Source organism: Ursus arctos, unplaced genomic scaffold (genome assembly GCF_023065955.2).
Source record: "Ursus arctos isolate Adak ecotype North America unplaced genomic scaffold, UrsArc2.0 scaffold_18, whole genome shotgun sequence".
NCBI classification, from domain to species: domain Eukaryota; kingdom Metazoa; phylum Chordata; class Mammalia; order Carnivora; family Ursidae; genus Ursus; species Ursus arctos.
Genome location: NW_026622852.1, coordinates 41,865,230 through 41,884,904, shown reverse-complemented (window position 1 = coordinate 41,884,904; position 19,675 = coordinate 41,865,230). Strand labels below are relative to the sequence as shown.

The 19,675-nt window shown below is 55.3% G+C and overlaps 1 protein-coding gene across 2 annotated transcripts in view; it reads left to right on the top strand.

The window, feature by feature from the left end:
- Nucleotides 1-19,675, top strand: part of AKNA (AT-hook transcription factor) — a 52,986-nt gene that overhangs the window by 7,173 nt on the left and 26,138 nt on the right. The window contains exons 1-5 of one of the 2 annotated variants that reach the window (XM_057313712.1): nucleotides 261-2,455; nucleotides 7,403-7,777; nucleotides 10,819-11,879; nucleotides 13,628-13,702; nucleotides 19,347-19,503. In XM_057313712.1, the coding sequence (XP_057169695.1) occupies nucleotides 7,456-7,777; nucleotides 10,819-11,879; nucleotides 13,628-13,702; nucleotides 19,347-19,503 (1,615 nt within the window). In that variant the 5' untranslated portion in view covers nucleotides 261-2,455; nucleotides 7,403-7,455. Of the gene's footprint in view, nucleotides 1-260; nucleotides 2,456-7,402; nucleotides 7,778-10,818; nucleotides 11,880-13,627; nucleotides 13,703-19,346; nucleotides 19,504-19,675 lie in introns of those variants that run through there. The other variant, XM_048223330.2, reaches the window with a different exon arrangement.

The window sequence follows — 19,675 nt, the reverse complement described above, 5'->3', positions numbered from 1 at the left end:
GTAAGGGAGAGGGAAAGGTCCAGAATGACGGTAGGTTCTGGCTTACGCACCTGGGCAAGAGATGGACCAAACTAGGGAGGGGTGGGTTTGGAGGGTGGCGATGTTGTGAGGTCACTTTGGGACTCCTTGCTTTGGTTGAGGATGATTTCGCCTGTGGGTGGCGTTGGTGTGCCAGGAGGGGGTACAGCACAAGCAAAGGCAGGGAGGAGGGTTGGTAAGGCCTGGAGGGCAGGGGGCAAGGAGATGCTCGGGAGGCTGTCTTCTCTGGTGTTAGGCGGCTGCCCCTAAGATGGGTTTGGGGTTATCCAGGGGCCGTGGGGCGTGCCTGGCAGCGGCAGCCACCTGGCACTGATGGGTTGATGGCGGTGCTGCCTGGGTTAATGACCAGGGAGGGAGGGTGAGTGAGTGACAGGCCCGTCAGGGGAGCCCGCCCCTCGCACAATGGCCCACATGGTTACCAGAGCTGGCAGGGAGGGGCCTCATTAGGGTTTGGCTCTGCTCCATGTTGGGCTGGGGGCTGCCAGTAGAGCCTGGCCGCCCAGATGTGGGTAGAGGCAGGCAGTGGGGAAGGAGGAGTGAGTTGACTGCTGGGATGAGGGCACCTGGTTCTAGCCCCTGGCTTTGCCAGATACTCACAAGCTGACCTTGAGAAAAGCTGTCCATTCACTCACTCATGTTCCAGGCCCGCAGCTCTGCGCGGTGCAGGCGTGACCTCATGGAATCGTGGCAGCAGCCCTGGGGGATGGCTCCCCTTCTTATCCCTGTTTTACAGATGATCAAACAGGCTTAGAGCCAGGAAGCCTCCAAGGTCACAGAGCTAGCAAGAGGTGGGGCTGGGATTGGAACCCAGGTCTACACTGACTCAGGATCCATTTTCCTCTCCTACACGGCTCGTTTCCAAACCTGGCTGCTCGTCAGAATTGCCTGGAGGGCTTTTTGGACAGTACAGAGGCCAGAGTTTCCGTTTTCTTTTTGTTTCCTGATTCAGAACCCCTGGATCCTCTGTAGGGCCAGTGTGAGGGGTCACATATATGGCGGGGGGGGGGGGGGCAGACCCTGAGCCTGCCCCTCCACCCCTGCACCTGCCTCTCCCTCTTGGTTCGCTCTGCTCTGGGTACACAGCCTTGCTGTTCTCAGGGAAAGCCCAGCTGGTTCCCACCTTGCCCTTTGCACTTGCCCTTCCAGAAGACTCTGCTGCCGGCTCTTCCTGTGGCTCGCTCCTGCCCCTCTCTTCCTTCGGTCTCTTGTTCGAATGTTACCTTCTCACAGAGACCTTCCTTGCCAACCCCAAACCCTCCTCTCCAACCCACTACTCTCTGACCCACAGATTCTCGACCTGGGCCACATGTCCCAATCACCTGGGACTCTTTACGGTTGCTAAGGCCCAGAGACTGATTCTGTTGGTCTGGGTGAACCTCAGGCATCAGAAAAAGGAGCCTGGCATGTGGATCGCCACTCCATCCCACCCTTCTGGGTCTTGTCCATACCTCTGTCCACGTTTGGTTTATTGCCCTGTGTTTCTGTTGAGAGTGGAGCAAGGACTTGGCCTATCTTGTACCTTGCCTTGTTCCCAACACCTCGGCAAGCTCCCAGCGGGGTAGCTCAGCAGTGCCTATCGAATGAGTGAATGGGATGAAGGAAGCTTGGGAAAAGGTAGCTTGCCCTCTGATAAGTCCTGGGGACAACAGGAGAAATTCAGCTCATCAGTCAATCCCCCACCGCCAGTGCTGCCTACAAAATCCCACAGTAGCTACAGGCCCAGCTTGGGGTGAGGACAGTGGGTGGGATGGCAGGGATTGCTGCAGCCTCCCTAAGATGTTGGGTTGCAGGATGGCAGACAGGACAGAAGTCAGAGCCGGAAGCATCCGGTCTGAGCTCCCATTGTACCATGGGCACCAAGGCCTGGTCAGGGAGGGAGCCTCAGCCCAGGCCGTGCCCTAGAGGGTAGAGGCTGCAGAAAAAGCTCCTAGAAGGTGGAAGCTGCTGGAGGCCTCCTTCCAGGCTTAGCATGCTGTGTGACTTTGGCCACGCCTCTGACCTTCTCTGGACTTCAGTCTCCTCAATCCGTCCTTCGGCCCAGATGGTCCCGATCCCCGAGGTTGGGAGTCCCTGCGAGTCCTTCCCTGGGCAGCCAGACCCGCAGAGGGCCTACAAGGGGTTAAGCTCCTCCTGCTGACTCTCAGTCTGCACACAGACAAACCCCCTCCTTCTGACAAACACTTGTAGGAAATCAGGCCGGGCGCTTCCTGCCCAGGCGAGGCGGCCTCAGCCGCAGCAGGGGCGGGGAGAGGTGGGGAGCGATGCTTGTCTGTGAGCCGCGGCTTGGGCTGGCAGAGCGGCCTGGAGGCGGGCCGGGGCGCCATGGAGTCAGGGGGCTCCCCAGGTTTGGAACAAAGACCTCACAGGCAGGTCCCCTGAGCCTGGGCCCGCAGGATGGTGGTGGAGCCCGAGAGAGGTAAGGGCGTGAGGCGGGTGGAGAGGCCGCCTTCCCTCTGGACTGGCCAGTCACAGACTCTCTGGGACGGTCAGGGCAGCTGGACCAGCCCAGCCAGGAAGTTACAGCTGTGGCAGCTGTTACTACTTCTCTCGCAGCTTAGGGAGTCTGGCCCCCGGGGCAGGGGTGGATTTTTGGGGCATTTCCTCAAGCTTCCGGGCGCTGGATCCCAGTCCAAGCTCTGATTCTGAGCTCTGTGGACCTGGACACGCGCTGGTCCCTCTCTGTGCCTGAGGCGTCCTCATCAGCACATGGAGAGCTGGTCCTCGGGCTGCTAAGGGGTCTCAAAGATGATGCTCGGATGAGGGGCAGGCCAGGAGGCAGCAGGGGGGGTCCCCCACTAGAGAGCAGGCCCCCTCTGCCGCATGTAAGGACCCCAAGGGGAGCAGACAGCCAGCTCTTCGGGCCAGTGGGGCTAGAGTCCGCAGCAGCCTGGGCACCTTTCCTCTTTCTCCTCGGCCTCTGATGTTGGGAGACAGCTGGGGGCGGGAGGGGTACATCCGGAGAGGGGAGCACCTGGGGCTTCCTCCAGGGACTAGTTTTTGGCGGGAACCCCTTGAGAACAGGAGGTCTGTGCCCAGCCAGCTGCTCCGGGAGGGCAGCCGAGTTTGGGGCTCTGAGCTCAGCCTTTCTGGAGGGGCCCAGTCACTTGCTACGGGGAATCTCCCTTCCCCTTCCTCGCGTCCTCCCCATACGTCTGATGGACTTGGTTTCAGTGTCATGGTCCCCGGGTTTGAATCCCCCAGCTGCACTTCCTGTCCCCAAGGTCTTGTGAGAGCCAGCCAGCCACCTCTCTAGATGTCAGGGTTGAGGTGGGAGCCGGGAGGGGGGCCCCCTGCATAGCCCCGGCTGGATTGGGAGGGGCATGATAAGGCTTGGGGAGGCAAAGCTAGGCTGCATGGCTGCAGTTGGCATGGGACAACCTGAGAGACTGAGCCACAAAGACAAGGGTCCTCCTTTTTAGAGTAGCTGAGGGGGGCAGAGAAGCCCTGTGTGTGTGTGGTGGGGGCAGACCCACTTGGGAACCAGAGAAAGAGATCAGAAGGGGCTCGTAGTCCCTTGAGAGAGCTGGGGGCAGGGCCAGTGAGGGGAGAGGGGGAGAGGAGAGGAGCCATACAAGAGGAGGGAGTGGTCGGTGCTTCCCAGTGAGGCTGGTTTCTCCAAGGCAGGCAGGGACCCTGACCCTGACAGCCCAGCGCCTGAGGGGATTTAGTGCTCACAGGGTTTTTTTGGGTTCAGCCCCCAGTTCCTATGGCTAGGGCCTTCACCCTGCAGCTGTCATGAAGGCTGACTGGAGCAACCCAGCCTTTGACTGCCATTCGAGAACCCCTGCCTATAGCTATCTGTGAAGTTCCATTCATCCTTTCAGACCTCTGTGCCTTTGCCTATGCTGTTCCCTCTGCCTGGAATGCCCTTCCCCATTCGTTGCCCAGCTGAATGCTTCCTTCATATAACCCTCGATACTGTTACCCACCACCCCGAGTAGAAACTTTGGGACGCTTTGGCCCGTTTCAGGATTCCTCATGTCTTCAAGAGTGCTTGGCACACAGCAGAAGGTCATGGGTTTTTTTAAAGTTAATTTGCACCCACTGGGTGTTCAGTATACATCTTCGTGACTCTGTGGTGGGCCCTCAGGATGGAGGAGGGAGGTGTGAAGCTGTCGCCCTCAGGAGCCATGGTCAACCGGGAACCTCAAAGTTCATTCGGCTCCCCCCCGCCCCCCAGCCCACACTCGAGGGGCAGTAACTCCTTGCAGAAGCCAGAGCAGGGGGTGCTTTCCCCACCTTGCAGTGCGGGGACTTTCAGCACAGCCGTGGACGAAGAAGAAAGAGCTCCAGGCCTGGAACCTCGTCTCCACGCACCCGGCGACTTCTCTTTCTCGGCCGCCCGGCGAGGCCGTGTCCTCATCCCGGCCTGAGGTGGCCGTGTGATTGGCACCCGAGTGTGTGTGCTGACTGACCCACGGGCTGGCTGGCTGGGGCCGGGCTCCGTGGCACCGAGGGCCGTGGCTTGCCCGGAAGCCAGCGGCCTTGCTCAGGAGAGGCTCGCAGGTGTCGGGGCCTGGGGAGCATGCGCACAACTCCAGCTCAAGACCGCAGCTGCCTCTGCCTCGCCCTGGGTTTCAGCGAGGACTGAGTCATCCCAGGAGACAGGATGTTCCTCTTTGCGCACCCAGGGGTCCCTGTGATTGGGCAGCCGACTTTGCGGCAGGGCTCGAAAAAAGCCCTTTAAAAAGTCAAAAAACCACATGCCGCCCCAGCCCCTTCCTCAGTGGGGATTTCAGGAAGAGAAAAGCAGTGGCCCTTGTTAGCACGTCCCACACCTCCCCAAGCAGCAGGGCCCAGAAGGCCTCGCTGCCCCAAAGGGTGGGCCTCACCTGGGGTGTTTGCTAAATGCAGATTCCTGGGCCCTATCCCAGGGCCACTGAGTCTGGCTCTCTCCGGGTTGACCTAGGAATCTCAAGAACCCTCAAGCTATAAAGGCCCTGGCGGGGATTCCCGAGAGGGGTGCAGGCCGTCAGAGGGTATGGGAAGCAAGGATTAGAGCTTCCCCTTAAAAGATTTATTTAATGTTGCATCTTTTAAAAAAACTTTGGGGGATATATTTTTCCGAATACGTGTATTTTCTCTAATACATCAGCGTGAAGGTGCACATACGTAAAGGTATCAGGCTATCTGGAGAGAGAGAGGTGCGAGCAAATACATGTTTCTGATGAGTGTTGTGACAGAAAATTGGAGATTACTGGCCCAAATGAATAGTTTCAGGTCTTGCTCTGTCACTAAGCAGCTGGGAGCTTATGGCCAAGTCACTGTTCCATGCCAGGCTTCAGTTTTCTCTTCTGAAAAATACTTTTCCTGTGACCCGCTTCCCCGTGTGGGGTGAGGGCAGATGGAGAACACGCAGGCGGGCACGGAGTGGGCACAGCGTCTGGGGTGGGGTGGGGAGGCCCACAGGGTGATCTGGAGGCAGTTCTGGGTGGGGAGAGGAAGATGGGGCACGGAAGAGGGGATGAGGCCCCCCGAGGCCTGCTGCGGGCACAGGGGCTGCAGCCAGAGACCGTGCAGTGTGGTTCCCTCCCTGTCCCTACTCCAGCCCTTGAGAAGGCTGCAGGCTTTCTTGTGATGCGCTGTTCCCCGGGGAACTTTCTGTCCAGAAATAGTTGCCTGCTGACTTTTCTCAACCGTATAAATCAAGGCTCTGACCAAACCGCAAGTGCTCGCGAGGCTGCAGGGACGCAGACCTGTCTGTCCTCCAGGGAGGCCTAGGATTATAGACACCGTCTCTCCACAGCATGGGGGGAAGAGCTCGGGGCCTAGGCTCTGAGGTGACCTGTCACCCCAGCCTTGTCTTGCCCGATGGGTGGCTTTGGGCGTGGGCCTGCTACTGTCTGGGCCTCAGTTTTCCCACCTGCAGAGTCAGGCTTTTGTATGAGCTAACCCGGAGCTGCTAGGGGTGGGGGGGGGCGGGGGGGGACCATGCCGCTGCTCTGTCAGCTGGGTGCTTGGGGACTGTTGGCCGAAGCACGGGGCTGGGAAAGAAAGGCAAGGGGATATGAGAGAGAGAGAAAGAAAGGAGGGAAAGGAGGGGACGATAGAAGGAAGATAGAAGGAAGACTCCCTCTTCTGGCTCCCTCTCCCGAAGCAGTCAGAAACTTCTAAGCAGCAGCTCTGGTGTGCTGTCCTGAGCGTGGGATGCACGAACGGACCTGAGAGGCCCTCCTGCCTCTGGTCACCACCACCTCTCCTTGCCCACGCTCTGCTCTCGGAGCCCCCAGGCCCTGCCCCAACCCCACAGCTGTCGGGGACACGACTGCCCTGTTGCCCCTTCTTACCTCCATGGTGCCTGGGGTGCCCCTGCCTGGACTTGCTCTCTCTCTCTTTTTTTTTAATTTAGGTGAAATTCACATACCATAAAATTAACAATTTCAAAAAGGGACATTTATTTAGTAGATGTGTAGTGTTGTACAACCGCCGCCTGTATCCCGTTCCGAAACATTTGCATGGCCCTGAAAGGGAACCTCATGGCCGTGGAGCAGTCTCTTCCCATTCCGCCCGCCCCCAGCCCCTGGGAAGTGCCAGTCTGCTTTCCATCTCAATGGATTTCCCTATTCTGGGTATTTCGGAGAAATGGAATCCTACTGTATGTGACCTTCTGTGCCTCACCTAATGTTGTTCAGATTCATCCTTGTGGTGGCGAGTGCCAGCCCTTCTCTCCTTTCGATGGCCGAGCACTGTGACGTTGGACGTGTACCCCACAGTGTTTATCCACTTACCCGTCGATCGACATTTGGGCCGTTTCCCCCTTTGAGCTGTTGCGAATAGTGCTGCTCTGAACGTGCGTGTACGTGTATTGGTTTGAGTTCCTGTTTTCAATTATTTGGAGTACTGGAATGTTCTTTTCACCCCCCCCCCCAAGTCTGCATTCTTACCGAGGGGGGTCAGGGAAGGTTCCCAGAGGAAGTGGCTCCTGGACTAAGCCTTGCCTGCTTCCTAGGCCTGCCGTGTCCCCCCCCAGTCCCCCTGTGCTTCCCTGTCGTGTTCCCCTTGATTGGTAGTCGCTGACTGTTTGCTCCCTCCTGGGCTCTCTGTGTCCTGGCACCCACGCCTGGAGCCTGGGACACAGTGACCGTCGCTCACACACACGGAACTCTTGCCGGGGCCGGCCTCCGCCTCCTAACCCTGTATCGCAAGTAATTTACACAAGTCTTGAAGGAGAGAGGAATTATTTTCCTGGTTTTGCTATAGAGATCGAAGGTGCTGTGACTCGCCCCAGGTCACACAGCTTCAAGCGGTGGGAGCCAGGAGCAGCCCTGGGGCTGTCTGATTCCAGCGCTCCTGTTGGTAACCTGCTTGGAAGCTGGGAGGGGACTGGAGGAGTGATGCTGTCCCTTGATTGTGTCCACCACAGGCGGCAGGCAGGATGGCCGGTACTGAGAGAAGCTAGCGGTGACTCACGTGCCTATGGTGGCAGCTCTGTCTCCTGAAGATGAAGTGGCCCAGGTGAAGCGCAGGCTAGGCCCGATGGCCAGCTCCAGGACGGAGGTGCGCTGGGCCGAGCTGGGCCCGGGAAGGGGACCCCAGCGGCGGCGCTGGGCCTGGCCTGAAGAGGAAAAGGATGCCGAGCGGAGTGGCAGAAAAGAGGGGGCCTTTCCCAGTGCCACCAGCCCCGAGCTCCTGGAGGACTTTCGGCTGGCCCAGCAGCACCTTCAACCGCTGGAGTGGGACCCGGACCCGCAGGCTGATGAACGCCAGGATTCCGAATCGGGAGAGTCTGTGGGAGCGGGTGAGACTGACCCCCCAACCCCACCCCACAGGGGACTGAACATCCCACCTTCTGGTGGGAGGTGGGGGAGTGGAAGGTGTTTTAGTGATTTTTTAAAATTAAAATCCGTAAAGCCTATAATTTAAAAATTTAAATGATGTGAATTACATAAGTAGTAATGTTCATTGCAGAGAAATCAGCAAATTTAAGCAAAAAGAGAAAAATTACTTACTATCCAGATAACTGCTCTTTTCCATATGTAAATATGCAAATGTAATATGCATATGGAACAGCACTCTGAAACCATAGGGTAACCTGCTTTTTTGTAACTTGATAGACACGCACAGTTCCCAGCTCGTCATATATCCCGCCACAAGTCATTCCTAATGCATGCAAAGCAATTCCAGGGGGTGGATATTCTGTAATTTGGGGGCCAATCTCTTGCTATTATAAATAATGCAGAGATGAATATCATTAGTACATCTTTGCACGTGTGATTTGATAATAACCTTGGTCATTTAAACTGCTTGGTCCCAGGGTTATGCCCATTTTTAAGATTTTCTAAAAATCCCAATTAGCAATGACAATGCTGCCATGCCTTATTTTCTAAAATGAGTGTTTCCTTTGCATGGAGACCAGCTCAGACTAAATTCCGAGTTTTGCTGAGAAGTCCCTTGTCTCTGAATTTTGGTTTGCCCATCTGTGAAATGGGAGCAGTAATACCACTGAGAATAGCACGATAACGTGGTGTCGGTTGCACTTACAACATGAACGAAACGCCCCGACTTCGGGTTCTGTGAATCAGGCAGGCCCCCGTGGATGGTGGAGAAGGCATTAGGCTGGTAGCAGACTGTGCCATGACCCAAAGTTCTTTATGCCAGGTCTGCTTAAAGTGGGGCTCCCACTCAGGAGTCACTTCCAGCCCGTCAGGGAGAGGTGACTGGCATACAGTGGGAGGAGAGGGCAAAGGCATCCCTTCCTAAGGTCACATGGTAACCCCTGGCTATGACATAATAGCCGCTGCCAATGTCCTTTGCCCTTACTGTGTGCCAGGCTCAGGGCTGAGCAGGGCACAGGCCGTGTCTCCTTCCCTCCTCACCATCTTCTGCCAGGTAGAAGAGACTAGCCTCCAGTCCAAGTAAGTGTTGCCAAAGAGGTCAGCAACTGGCCCATGGGCCCCAGGAAGGGATCAGAGGGGCCAAGATTGAACCCAAGGCTCCCTGGCTCCAAAGCCTGCTTTCCTCACCTTGCTGCATGACCCCCAGCCGCAGAGACTAACTCACCAGCATGGCTGGGACCTTGGTCCTAAGTCCAGGATTACTGTGAGCCACTGCACGGTCTTTGGCAAGTTACTTAACCTCTCTGGGCTTCACGTGTGCTGCTGTAAACAAGGGAGACTTGCCGTAGGAGTTGGAGGATGTAGAGGTGACAGGGGAAAGGCCATGGGGGAGCAGAGGGTGATACAAGGGTGATGACAAAGGTGTATCTCCCAGAGCAGAGAGTCTGTGTTTGATGGTCCCACACGTGTCTCATGAAACTTTGGATCTACCCCAGAGGCTGACATAGGTTCTAGGACAAAGTAGGTGCTCAATAAACATTGACTGCTGGATGATACACGGACGCATGCATGAATGGGTGGGTGGGTGGATAGGGGGATGGATGGGTGAGTGGGTGGGTGGATAGGTGGACGGATAGATGGATGGGCAGATGGATAGATGGATGGCTAGGTGGGTGAGTGGGTGGGTGGATGGGTGGATAGATAGAGGAAGGGAGAAAGGGGTGGATGGTTGCATAGATGGAAGAAGGGGGACAGGGGTGGATGGTTGCATAGATGAATGAGTGGGTGATGGATAGGTGAGGGGGTGGTGAATAGGTGGACAGATAGATGGATGGGCGGATGGATAGATGGATGGCTAGGTGGGTGAGTGGTGATTGAGAGATGAGTGGGTGGTAGACAGGTGGATGGATAGATGATTGAAAGGATGGATGGTTGAATCAATAGGGAATGGGTGATGGATGGGTAAGTGGTTGGAAGGATAGTGAATGGATGGGTAAATGGATATTTTTTGACCATATTGTCCTCCCTCCTTCCCTTCTTTCCTTCTTTCCATTCAGTCAACAAATATTGAGCACTTCCTCTGCAAATACAAATACTCTGCCCCCATGGAGATTTCAGTGTAGTGGGGGAGAAAAATACTAATGAAACGATCATGTAAACAAATGGAAAACAGGAGCTATGATAAGTGTATTAAGAGGTATTCGGTCCTATGAAAACCAATAAAAGGGAGAATCTGACCTAGTTAGGAGATCTGAGATTTCCCTGATGAGGTCAAGGTTGAGCTAATGTCTGAAGGACAGTTAGGAGTTAACTAGGCAAAGGGAGGGAGAGAGGACCCTGGCAGAGAGATCAGTGTGGGCAAAGGCCCTGTGGTTGGAGCAATGTGGCATGGCTAGAGCAGGGAGAGACTGAGGGGGACCATAGGAAAGAGATGGATTAGGAGAGCTAATGGGGTCTGGAGACAGGGATCTTAGGACCATACTCTGTCCAGGGAACAGGAAGGTATTGCTGAGTCTTCAGGCGGAGGATGAGGGGTGAGGATTAAGGAGATCATTAGGTGGCTACTGCAGTGGTCCGGGCAAGAGAGAATGTTGGCTAGAGCAAAGGTAGGTATTAAGAGCACTATGTCAGTTTGAGAGCTCTGTAGGAGGTGATCGTGACAGGATCAGGGGGCAGAATGGATTATGGGGATTGGGTGGGGGTGGGGGGTGGGGGGTAGATGGTCAAGGTGCTGACCAAGCTTCTGGCTTGTGCAACTGGATGGGACGGTGTTCCCATTTGCTGAGACAGGAAATACTGAGGGGACAGCCAGGTTTGAGGACCAGGTTGGAGGACTCGAGACAACTAGAGGAGGTGCAAGGTAAGTACTTGGCCATACAGGGGCGATCACTGGGATTCTTGCCATCACTACAGAATGAGGAAATGAAAGCCCAGAGGGGTGAAATGACTCAGGTCACAGTGAGTCCAGACCTGGTATATCCTGAGCCATGACCTGTCTTTCCAGAGTTTGAAGTGGAGGATGTGGACAGCCCAGAAAATTCCAACTTGCCCCTCAACTGGCTCCCCCAGCAGGATCCTCACCTGGCCATGACTGAAGAGGAGCCGGATGAAGCCCTTGGAGGTCCTGAGGTGGAGGAAGCTGGAGAGAGTGCCCCAAGATTGGAGTATGAGACTGGTCTCAGCTCAGGGGGCAATGGAAACACCAACCCCATGGCTCTAGGGTGGAGTCAGGACACAGGCTGGGTGTCCTCTGGCAAACAAGCCAATGGAGACAAGCTTCCAGAACATTCTGAGGACAACCCAACTGTTGACCTCAGCTCTGTAAGATCCTGGAGCAGTGGGACCATGAGCCTCGACCACCCCAATGACAGCCTTGATTCTACCTGGGAAGGAGAAATGGATGTCCCCCAGCCCGTTGCCCTGGCAGAAACATTACCACAGAGCTCCAGTCACCACCTCCTAACCCCAAACACCAGAACTGGAGGAAGTGTTGCTCTGGCAACCCCCACGGAATTCCAGGACTCCTCAGCACCCCAGGCCCAGAGCCTCCAGTGTCCGGCAGATAAGTGGAAAGAAAGTACCAGCCTTTCCCACCCTCAGTTGGGGGACCAAGCCTGGAAACGGACACGGACATCACCTAAACCACTCCCTTCTCGATTCACCGGCTCCATCAGCCCCCCGAATCCACCTAGGCCAGGCCGCCAAGACAGGCTGCCACCCAAGCAGGGAGCCACTCTGGCTGGCCACTCATCTTCTGATGCCTCCAAGTACGGGCGGGGGCAGCTGAACTACCCACTCCCTGATTTCTCCAAGGTGGGACCCCGGGTGAGGTTCCCCAAAGATGAGAGCTACCACCCCCCCAAGGCCAGGAGCCACAGCAGGCAGCCTCGGGGCCCTGCCAGGCCGCTGATCTTCAAATCACCTGCTGAGATTGTACAGGAAGTGCTGTTAAGCAGCGGAGAAACCTGCCCGGCCCGGGACCCACCTCCTACACACCCCATCACCAGGGTACCCCAAGAATTTCAGACGCCTGAGCAAGCCACCAAGCTGGTCCATCAGCTCCAGGTAAGCTGGACCCATGTCTATAGGCATGTCACCAAGGCACCTGTTGGCCCAGAGTTCGAGGCAGTTTGGGTAGGAAGTCTTAAGACTGGGCCAGGAATCCCCTGCTGGTAGAGCGAGGGTTGTCCCCGAGCTGGGAACATAGCCCTAAGCCCTTTGCCCAAAAAGAGCAGTGCTTACACTCACGGCCCAAGGAGAATCCGCGTGTTTGTTTTTAACTTCTGCTGGGAGAAATTCAAAACATACAGAAGACAGAAAACGGTATAATGAACCCCCGTGTACCTGCCACCCAGCCCCCAGCAACCTTTTTCACCTATGGCCTCATCTCTTCCCCCACTCACCGTACTGGAATGTTTTGAAGCAAATTGCAGGCCTCAAATCATCTTACCCAGAAATATTTTAGTGTGTATGTCTAAAGATAAGGACTCGCTCCGAAACGTCACGATCCCATTAACATACCTAAAAGCCAACACCAATTCCTTAATATTCTCCATATCCAGTCCATGTTCAGATCTCCCCTGTGTCTCGTAAATGGCTTGTTTATTTCAGTTGGTTTGAATCACGTCCAAACACAGCTCATCTATTGCATGTGATCCATGTCCCTTTCAAGTCTCCCCCATCCCACCCCTATTTTTTTCAGATCTCTTTCTTCCTTTTAGTTTATTTGTTGAGGAAACCAGCCCTGTGCTGGAGGGTCTCCCACATTCTGGAGTTTGCTCACACACCATCTCATATCTCTTCCTATGTTCTACTGTCCTCTCCTTGTCCTGTATGTTGTCAGTCTAGAGCTCCAAGCTTTTTGAGTTGCAACCATCTGTTTATTTCCCCTCCAGACCACCCACTCCATGCGGGTAGGGATTTTTTTTTTTTTTTTTTTTTTGGCAAGAGCATGTCACGGGTGGTTCGTTGAGGAGGCACGGGATGCTTGCTCGTCTCTCATTGGTGATGTCAGTGGCCACCGATGGCCGTGGCCTTGATCCAGTCCTCCCTTTGGGGGTGACAAAGCGGTAGTGTCCTAATGCGATCGTTCCTTCTGCATTTACTTGCTGGAAATCTTCTATAAAGTAAAACTTTCCCTCATCGACTATTTGGTGACCAAGGTCTTGTTCATGTGGGAAGCACAGGAGAAATGCTTGAGTCTGTCCTTCTAATTACCAGTCTGCAGAGCACTGTTCCCCGACATCCTTCAAAGGCGGCAGGTGCCGTCTGTTTTTGCCTTTGTCCTGTCGTGACTTGTTGGATGAAGCTGTTCAGTTTTGTTTAGGGCAAGTAGAGACTCTGAGTACATGTGATTGTGATTTCCGAGTCTTCTATGGGACCCTTGGATGATTCATTCCATCTGCCATTAAAAAAACCCACGTAGGAACACATGGTCCTCCAGCGCTGGGAGGAGAGCAGTGGGGCAGACGGATGTGGGCCTCAGGCCACAGAGCCGACAGACGCACAGGGAATAGGACGGATGAGCAGACAGGTGCAGTCCTCTGTGACAGGGGTCATGCATCAAGGTAAACCAGCCCAGAGGCCCTCATCCCTGACGTACTGTCAGCGACGTTAGCAGGCTGTCCTGCCGCCTCTCCCACTCAGAATTTGGCCACGGGGGGCGTGGTTTGCACGCGAGCCTGAGGGGGTCTGCTCAGCTCCCACCTCTGAGCTCTTACACTCTGAGGAACCCTTTGGGGGGTGGGCTCCCGTGAGGGGTCTCACGGTGAGGGGCGTGGGCGCATGACCGTGCTGCTCTCCCTCTCCTGCAGGAGGACTACCACAGGCTCCTCACCAAGTACGCGGAGGCCGAGAACACCATTGACCAGCTGCGCCTTGGGGCCAAGGTACCGGCTGGGGCAGGGTGGAGGTGGGGGCCTGGCCCCTGCGAGATGACACTGCCCCGCAGTCTTTGCTCCTGCCTCCTGAGACCCCAGGGATACAAGAACCCGATCCTCAGTCTACCACGGGGTCCCTCTCTGGCCCCGGGCATTGACCTTGCCCCTCTGTGCTCTATCTCCTTTATCACTGATGAGCTGTGATGTCCTTGAATCCAGGATTTTCACCAGAGCAGCTCTGGAGTCAGACCAGTTGGGCTCTGCTCCTGGCTCCATTGCTGACCAGCCGTGTGACCCCAAGCAAGTTTCTTGGGCTCTCTGACCCTCAAGGGAGTAGCACAGAGTTTCTGCTCAGCTCCTGGTGCTTATTTCCTGGGCCTGATCCTTCCCGAATGTCTCATGCACAGCCTCCCCCCTCACCCCCTGACTGAATGTCCAGTATGTAGCAGAGGGAGTGAGGAGGGGGAAACCCATTCACACCCATCCTGCTCAGCCCCCACCCTGACTGAGGAGGAGTCTGTGAATTCTCACTTGAGACCTTCCCCTTTCTGGGGGTGAGGCAGGAAGTGGGGCCTGTTGCAGCCCCTCGTGGCTTCCTGCTTCCCCTCCCCCGCTCTTGCCCCATCAGGCCACAGTGGAGGAGGGGGTAGGAGCTGAGGTGCAGAGATGCAGACCTTCCCTCTCCCTTGCCTGCTCTCTCAGGGCCCCCGCCTGGCCTGTCCCTGTCATGTTCCAGGACCCCTCCCCAGCCACAGGCTGCTCTCAAGCCTCCAGAGGCACTTCTGTGAAGTGTCTCCGAGGCAGCCCTGATAAGAAAACGGAGGAGGTCCTGTTCTGGAAGCAGTTGTCCTATGTTCCCACGCCCATCAGGACGCAGGCTGGTCCCTTCCATCCTGGCCTCCTAGGGCCCGTCGGCAAAAAGGGTTCATCAGACCTTCCTCCTGGGAGCCAGTGCGTTCCCTCTGATGTCTTAAGGCTCCCTTTAGCTCTCTGAGCTAAGGAACCAGAGTCAGGGTGGCAGGGCAGGGGAAGGTGGGGAGGACCTAGGTGGGGCTTGGTGAGGCATCCTCCCTGGGGGAACCATGCCCACATGGCTGCGAGCTCCTAGAAGCTCCAGGGAGAAAGGAACTGGCCATTAAATCCAAACTCTCAGCCCCCCCATCTAACAAATTGGAAACCGGGTCCTTAGGAGGGGCAGAGGCGGCCAGAGTTCAAGGTCAGGGGCAGAGCCTTGGAGCACCTCCTCCCTCCCTCCTCTCCTTGCTTCCTCCTCTACTCACTTTAGAGAGTGAGTCAGTATGTGGAAAGCACTTACCAGGGCTTGGCAAATACTTCCGAAGAGATGGGGACTATTTTTCTTTTGAATATGATTAATATGAAGGTGTTTATTGGGTGCCCAAGCTGGTGTGGGCAGGGACGGACACCATGGGAGCACAGCTGTGGTGCCTCCTGTCATGGGTGCTCCCCCAACCCAGTGGGGACCCGAAGTCTCCCCACGGGCGGTCACCTTGTCCTGCCTGATGACCCAGACCCACCTCTGGTGTGTGAGAGGAGCATAGGAGGGAAAGTGGGAGAGGCTGGGAATGGTTCAGTACCAGCTCACCCACTCTCACTACTTTCTGGAAAAATGACTCCTTAGTTTGGGGGTTCTCCTCAACAGAAGGGTGAGCACAGGTCAGCTAGACTCTTCCAGAAGCAGGATGATTCTCCCCTGGTCCCCAGTCTCACAGCTGCCCTGGTGGGGCTTACCGTCCTGGTGGGCTGAAGAGGACACGGAGCCCCATTGGGGAGGTGATGGCATGGTCCCACGGGGCCTGGGGGGTTCCGGCTTCCCGCTGGACTCTTCACCCTGTCCCCAGCTCTAGAGACTGTACCCTGAAGACTCAGGAGACCCCCAGTGCGGCTTCCTGCTCAGAGCCCTTGCCGGGGAGGCCAGTTCATGGAGGCAGAAGTGTTACTGCTCCCTCAGACTAAGCCAGCGCAAGTGGACTCCCCAGGGACCTGCTGAGCCCACCCACTCCCCCCCCCCCACTCTGCTCAGAGCTCAAGGGGAGGGGTCGACCCATGTGGGAGAGAGCCAGGCTAGGGCGTTGCCCTCAGGACACCCAGGCCAGCCCAGTAGTGGGTGGGCAGCAATGGGCAGGGACCCGAGGGAAAGGAACTGGCATGTACTGAGTGGTAAAAAGGCCCCAGGCTAAGTATTACCAGGGTGAGCAGGATTTGGGCTCTGGTGCTGGGCATGTGGCAGAGGCACAGGGACAAGGCAGAAGGACAATGTTATAGTGACAATAACAGCAGTGATAGTGATGTTTACTGAACACTTTCCTGAGTTATTTACCGCTGGGGAAACCGAGGCATGGGGAAGCTAAGAAATTTGCCCATCGCTCAGCAAGCAGGTACCAGAGCTGGGGTTTGAGCCCAGCAGTCTGGCTCATAAGCCCACTATTAACCTCACCATCTCTAGCAGAACCAGACTAGGCAATGGTGGGTCCTGCAGCTGGGGAGGCTGGCGGGGAGTCCCAAGGCCTGGCCTGGGGGTGCCCCTGGAACCAGACTGGGGGTGGGGGCAGGGAGCCAGGGCTGCTCAGGAGTCCCTGCCAGGCTCTCTTCTCTCCCCCAGCTCAGCGCCAGAGTTGATGGTGATCTCACTGATTTGCTGCCTTGCTGTCACCTCCCCCCAGCTGCTGTCCCTGGGCTCAGCTGCAGGGGCATCTGGAGGGGCTGAGGAGACCAGAAGCTACCCCAGAAAGGGGGTGGGGGCACATAAACCTGCCTTTCCTCAAATGTGTGTTCTGCTGACCACTCCTTGGTCCAGGAGCCCCTGATGGAGGTGGGAGGCGGGGTGGGGGGGAGCATGGAGGTTAGTCTTCAGAGGAGTTGGGGGAAACATTTCCTATTCTCTCCACTCTCCCCCTCCTCGCCCCATTCATAAAGCCCATTAGCATTTTAAAGGCTGTGAGCAACCCATCTGTGCAAAGACTAGTCAGTTACTTAACCCCCTGTTTCCCACACTTGCTGGTCTACTGTTCACTGATTAACCCCGCTGAGGGAGCTAATCTAGCCTCCGGGAGCTCCACAGGACACCCTGGCTTAAAAGGAGCACCCTGGGGTGCTGGAGTGGGTGCTGGCTGTGTCCAGACACAGATCCTGAGAGGGCGGGGCCTAAGCAGCTTCAAATTACCCACACTCACCCCCAGTTCCCCCTTCCCAGGCCTCTACAAGGAATTTTGGCCCCTCTGCTGAAACAGTTCCCATTCCTGTTGCCCCCCAGGTTGGGCCTTGGTGGGCTGGGTGTGAGGCTGGGGGAGGGGCAGGGTGGGGCAGGGGACACATGCTGGAGGGCTGGGTCTTCCCCAGATTTGGGTCACCATGGGAGGAAAGGGGTGCTAGTGGGAAAGCCCCCACAGGCGGGTCTGAGCAGATGGCAGAGAGGATTATTAAAATCCAACTATGTTCTCATCAGAGGCCGCATCTGAAGGAGGGGGAGGCACTGGGGGCCAGGCCATGCTGGGCCATTGTCCCTCACTTTGGAGTAGATTTTTCTACCACAGCCAGGACGTGAAGAGCAGCTTAAGCAGGGAGAGGCTGCCCGCCTGGGGGCTAGGGAGCTCTGTCTATCAGGCATGCCCTAAACTGCCAAAGTCAGGACCTTGGGGCAGCAGGGAGCAGTAAGATAAGCTGCCTGACCAGCTGGGGGACACTGAGGCACTACAGGGGAATAGCTTTTCCAGGGACCTGCCTCCACGATGGCCGCATAAATGACAATGGTGATAATGGTGATGTGATGATGATGGAGAGAACGATGATGATGGTGATGGTGATAATGATAGTGATGGTGATGATGGTGATGGTGATGATGGTGATGATGGTGATGGTGATGGTGATGGTGATGATGGTGATGGTGATGGTGATGATGGTGATGGTGATGGTGATGATGGTTATGGTGATGATGGTGGTGATGGTGATGGTGATGATGGTGATGATGGTGATGGTGATGATGGTGATGATGGTGATGGTGATGATGGTGATGATGGTGATGATGGTGATGGTGATGATGGTGATGGTGGTGATGGTGATGGTCATGATGGTGATGGTGATGATGATGATGATGGTGATGGTGATGATGGTGATGATGATGATGGTGATGGTGATGATGGTGGTGATGGTGATGGTGATGATGGTGATGATGGTGATGGTGATGATGGTGATGATGGTGATGGTGATGATGGTGATGGTGGTGATGGTGATGGTGATGGTGGTGATGATGGTGATGGTGATGATGGTGATGATGGTGATGGTGTTGGTGATGATGGTGATGGTGATGGTGATGGTGATGATGGTGGTGATGGTGATGGTGGTGATAATGGTGATGGCAGTGATGGTGATGGTGTTAATGGTGATGGTGATAATGATGATGGTATTGATGGTGATGGTGATGATGGTGATTGTGGTGATGGTGATGATGGTGATGATGGCGATGGTGATGATGGTGATTTTGGTGATGGTGATGATGGTGATGATGGCGATGGTGATGATGGTGATGATGGCAATGGTGGTGATGGTGATGATGGTGATGATGGTGATGGTGGTGATGGTGATGGTGATAATGGAGATGGTGATGATGGTAATGGTGATGTGTAAAGATGGCAACAGCAATAATAATGGGAATGATGAATACGAGGGTGGTGGCTTCTGTTTATTGAGCACTCACTTTGTGCACAGAGAAGTTAGTTAAATCCCCTGTTCTAGGACTCAAAAGTGGCCCGCGGTAAAGCCCACTGGTGAACATTTTCAGCTTTGTGGGCCATACAGGTGCTGCGGTAATGACTCAACGCCGCCGTGCTCGCATGAAAGACCGCAGACAATGCACAAGCAAGCATAGCTGTGTCCACTAGAACAGTATTGACAAAAACAGACCGTAGTTGGCCAAGCCCTGCGCTGGCCCACCATCCCTACACCAGTCTCCTCTACTCTTGGGCTTCACATGGTCGTCCTTGGCCATGAGCCTGATTCCAGACTTCTCCCTCACACCCTGGGCTGTTTACCACTTGAAATCCACCCTCAAATGATGGAGACCCGCTACAGCTGAGAGATTAGTTTGTTCCCTTATTGGTTTCCTCACTCATTCAAACAGCCATCAATTGCTGTTATTATCAATGGGATAATTATGATTGAAATGTTTTTATTAATAATAAATACTATATGATTATAATTATACTTGCTGTATGTTAAATACATTAATTATAATTGTGGTTACATTATAAATTATGATAACAAATATTATTAAAAATGATTAATACGGAAAACCATAGTCTTTAGGGTCACAACAGGGTTATAATCTCAGCCCAAGGATTTATAACTGGAGATTTTGAGTGAGTGACTTAACCAAAGTCTTAGTTTCCTCTTCTGTAAAATGGGGATGATAGTCCCTGCCCTGCTTCCCCTTCAGGACTGCCAGAAAGAGAGGATGAAAGGGCCTGTAAGTCCTTGGCCTGATGTTTGGCCCCCACCCAAGGGCTCCACTAAAGGTGGTATTAATTCTTACAAGCCATGTTTGTTGAGTGCCTAAGTGATGGTGTGAATGAAGGGGAGGCCTGTTGGGGGTTCGCCCCAAGCCTGACTTGGCTGTGCTCATGCCTCCCCTCCCGGACAGGTGAACCTGTACTCGGACCCGCCCCAGCCCAGCCACAGCATCCACACAGGGACGGTGCCCCAGGGGACCAAGGTCTTGTCCTTCACCATCCCACAGCCCCACTCTGTGGTGCGGTGGTCAGGCTCTGCTGAAACCCCACAGACCTCTGGGGCCTCAGGTGAGTCTGGGAGAAGAAATGGGACTGGAGGGCCTTTTGCCTGTGATTCCACTCCAGGGGCACTTGGTTCCCCTTGGGTGACACTGGCTTCAGGCCAGGGGAGGGAGGGAGATGAGGCCCTTCTCTGGGACCTTCGACGTGAAGAAGGCAGATGGAGATGTGGACAGCGTCT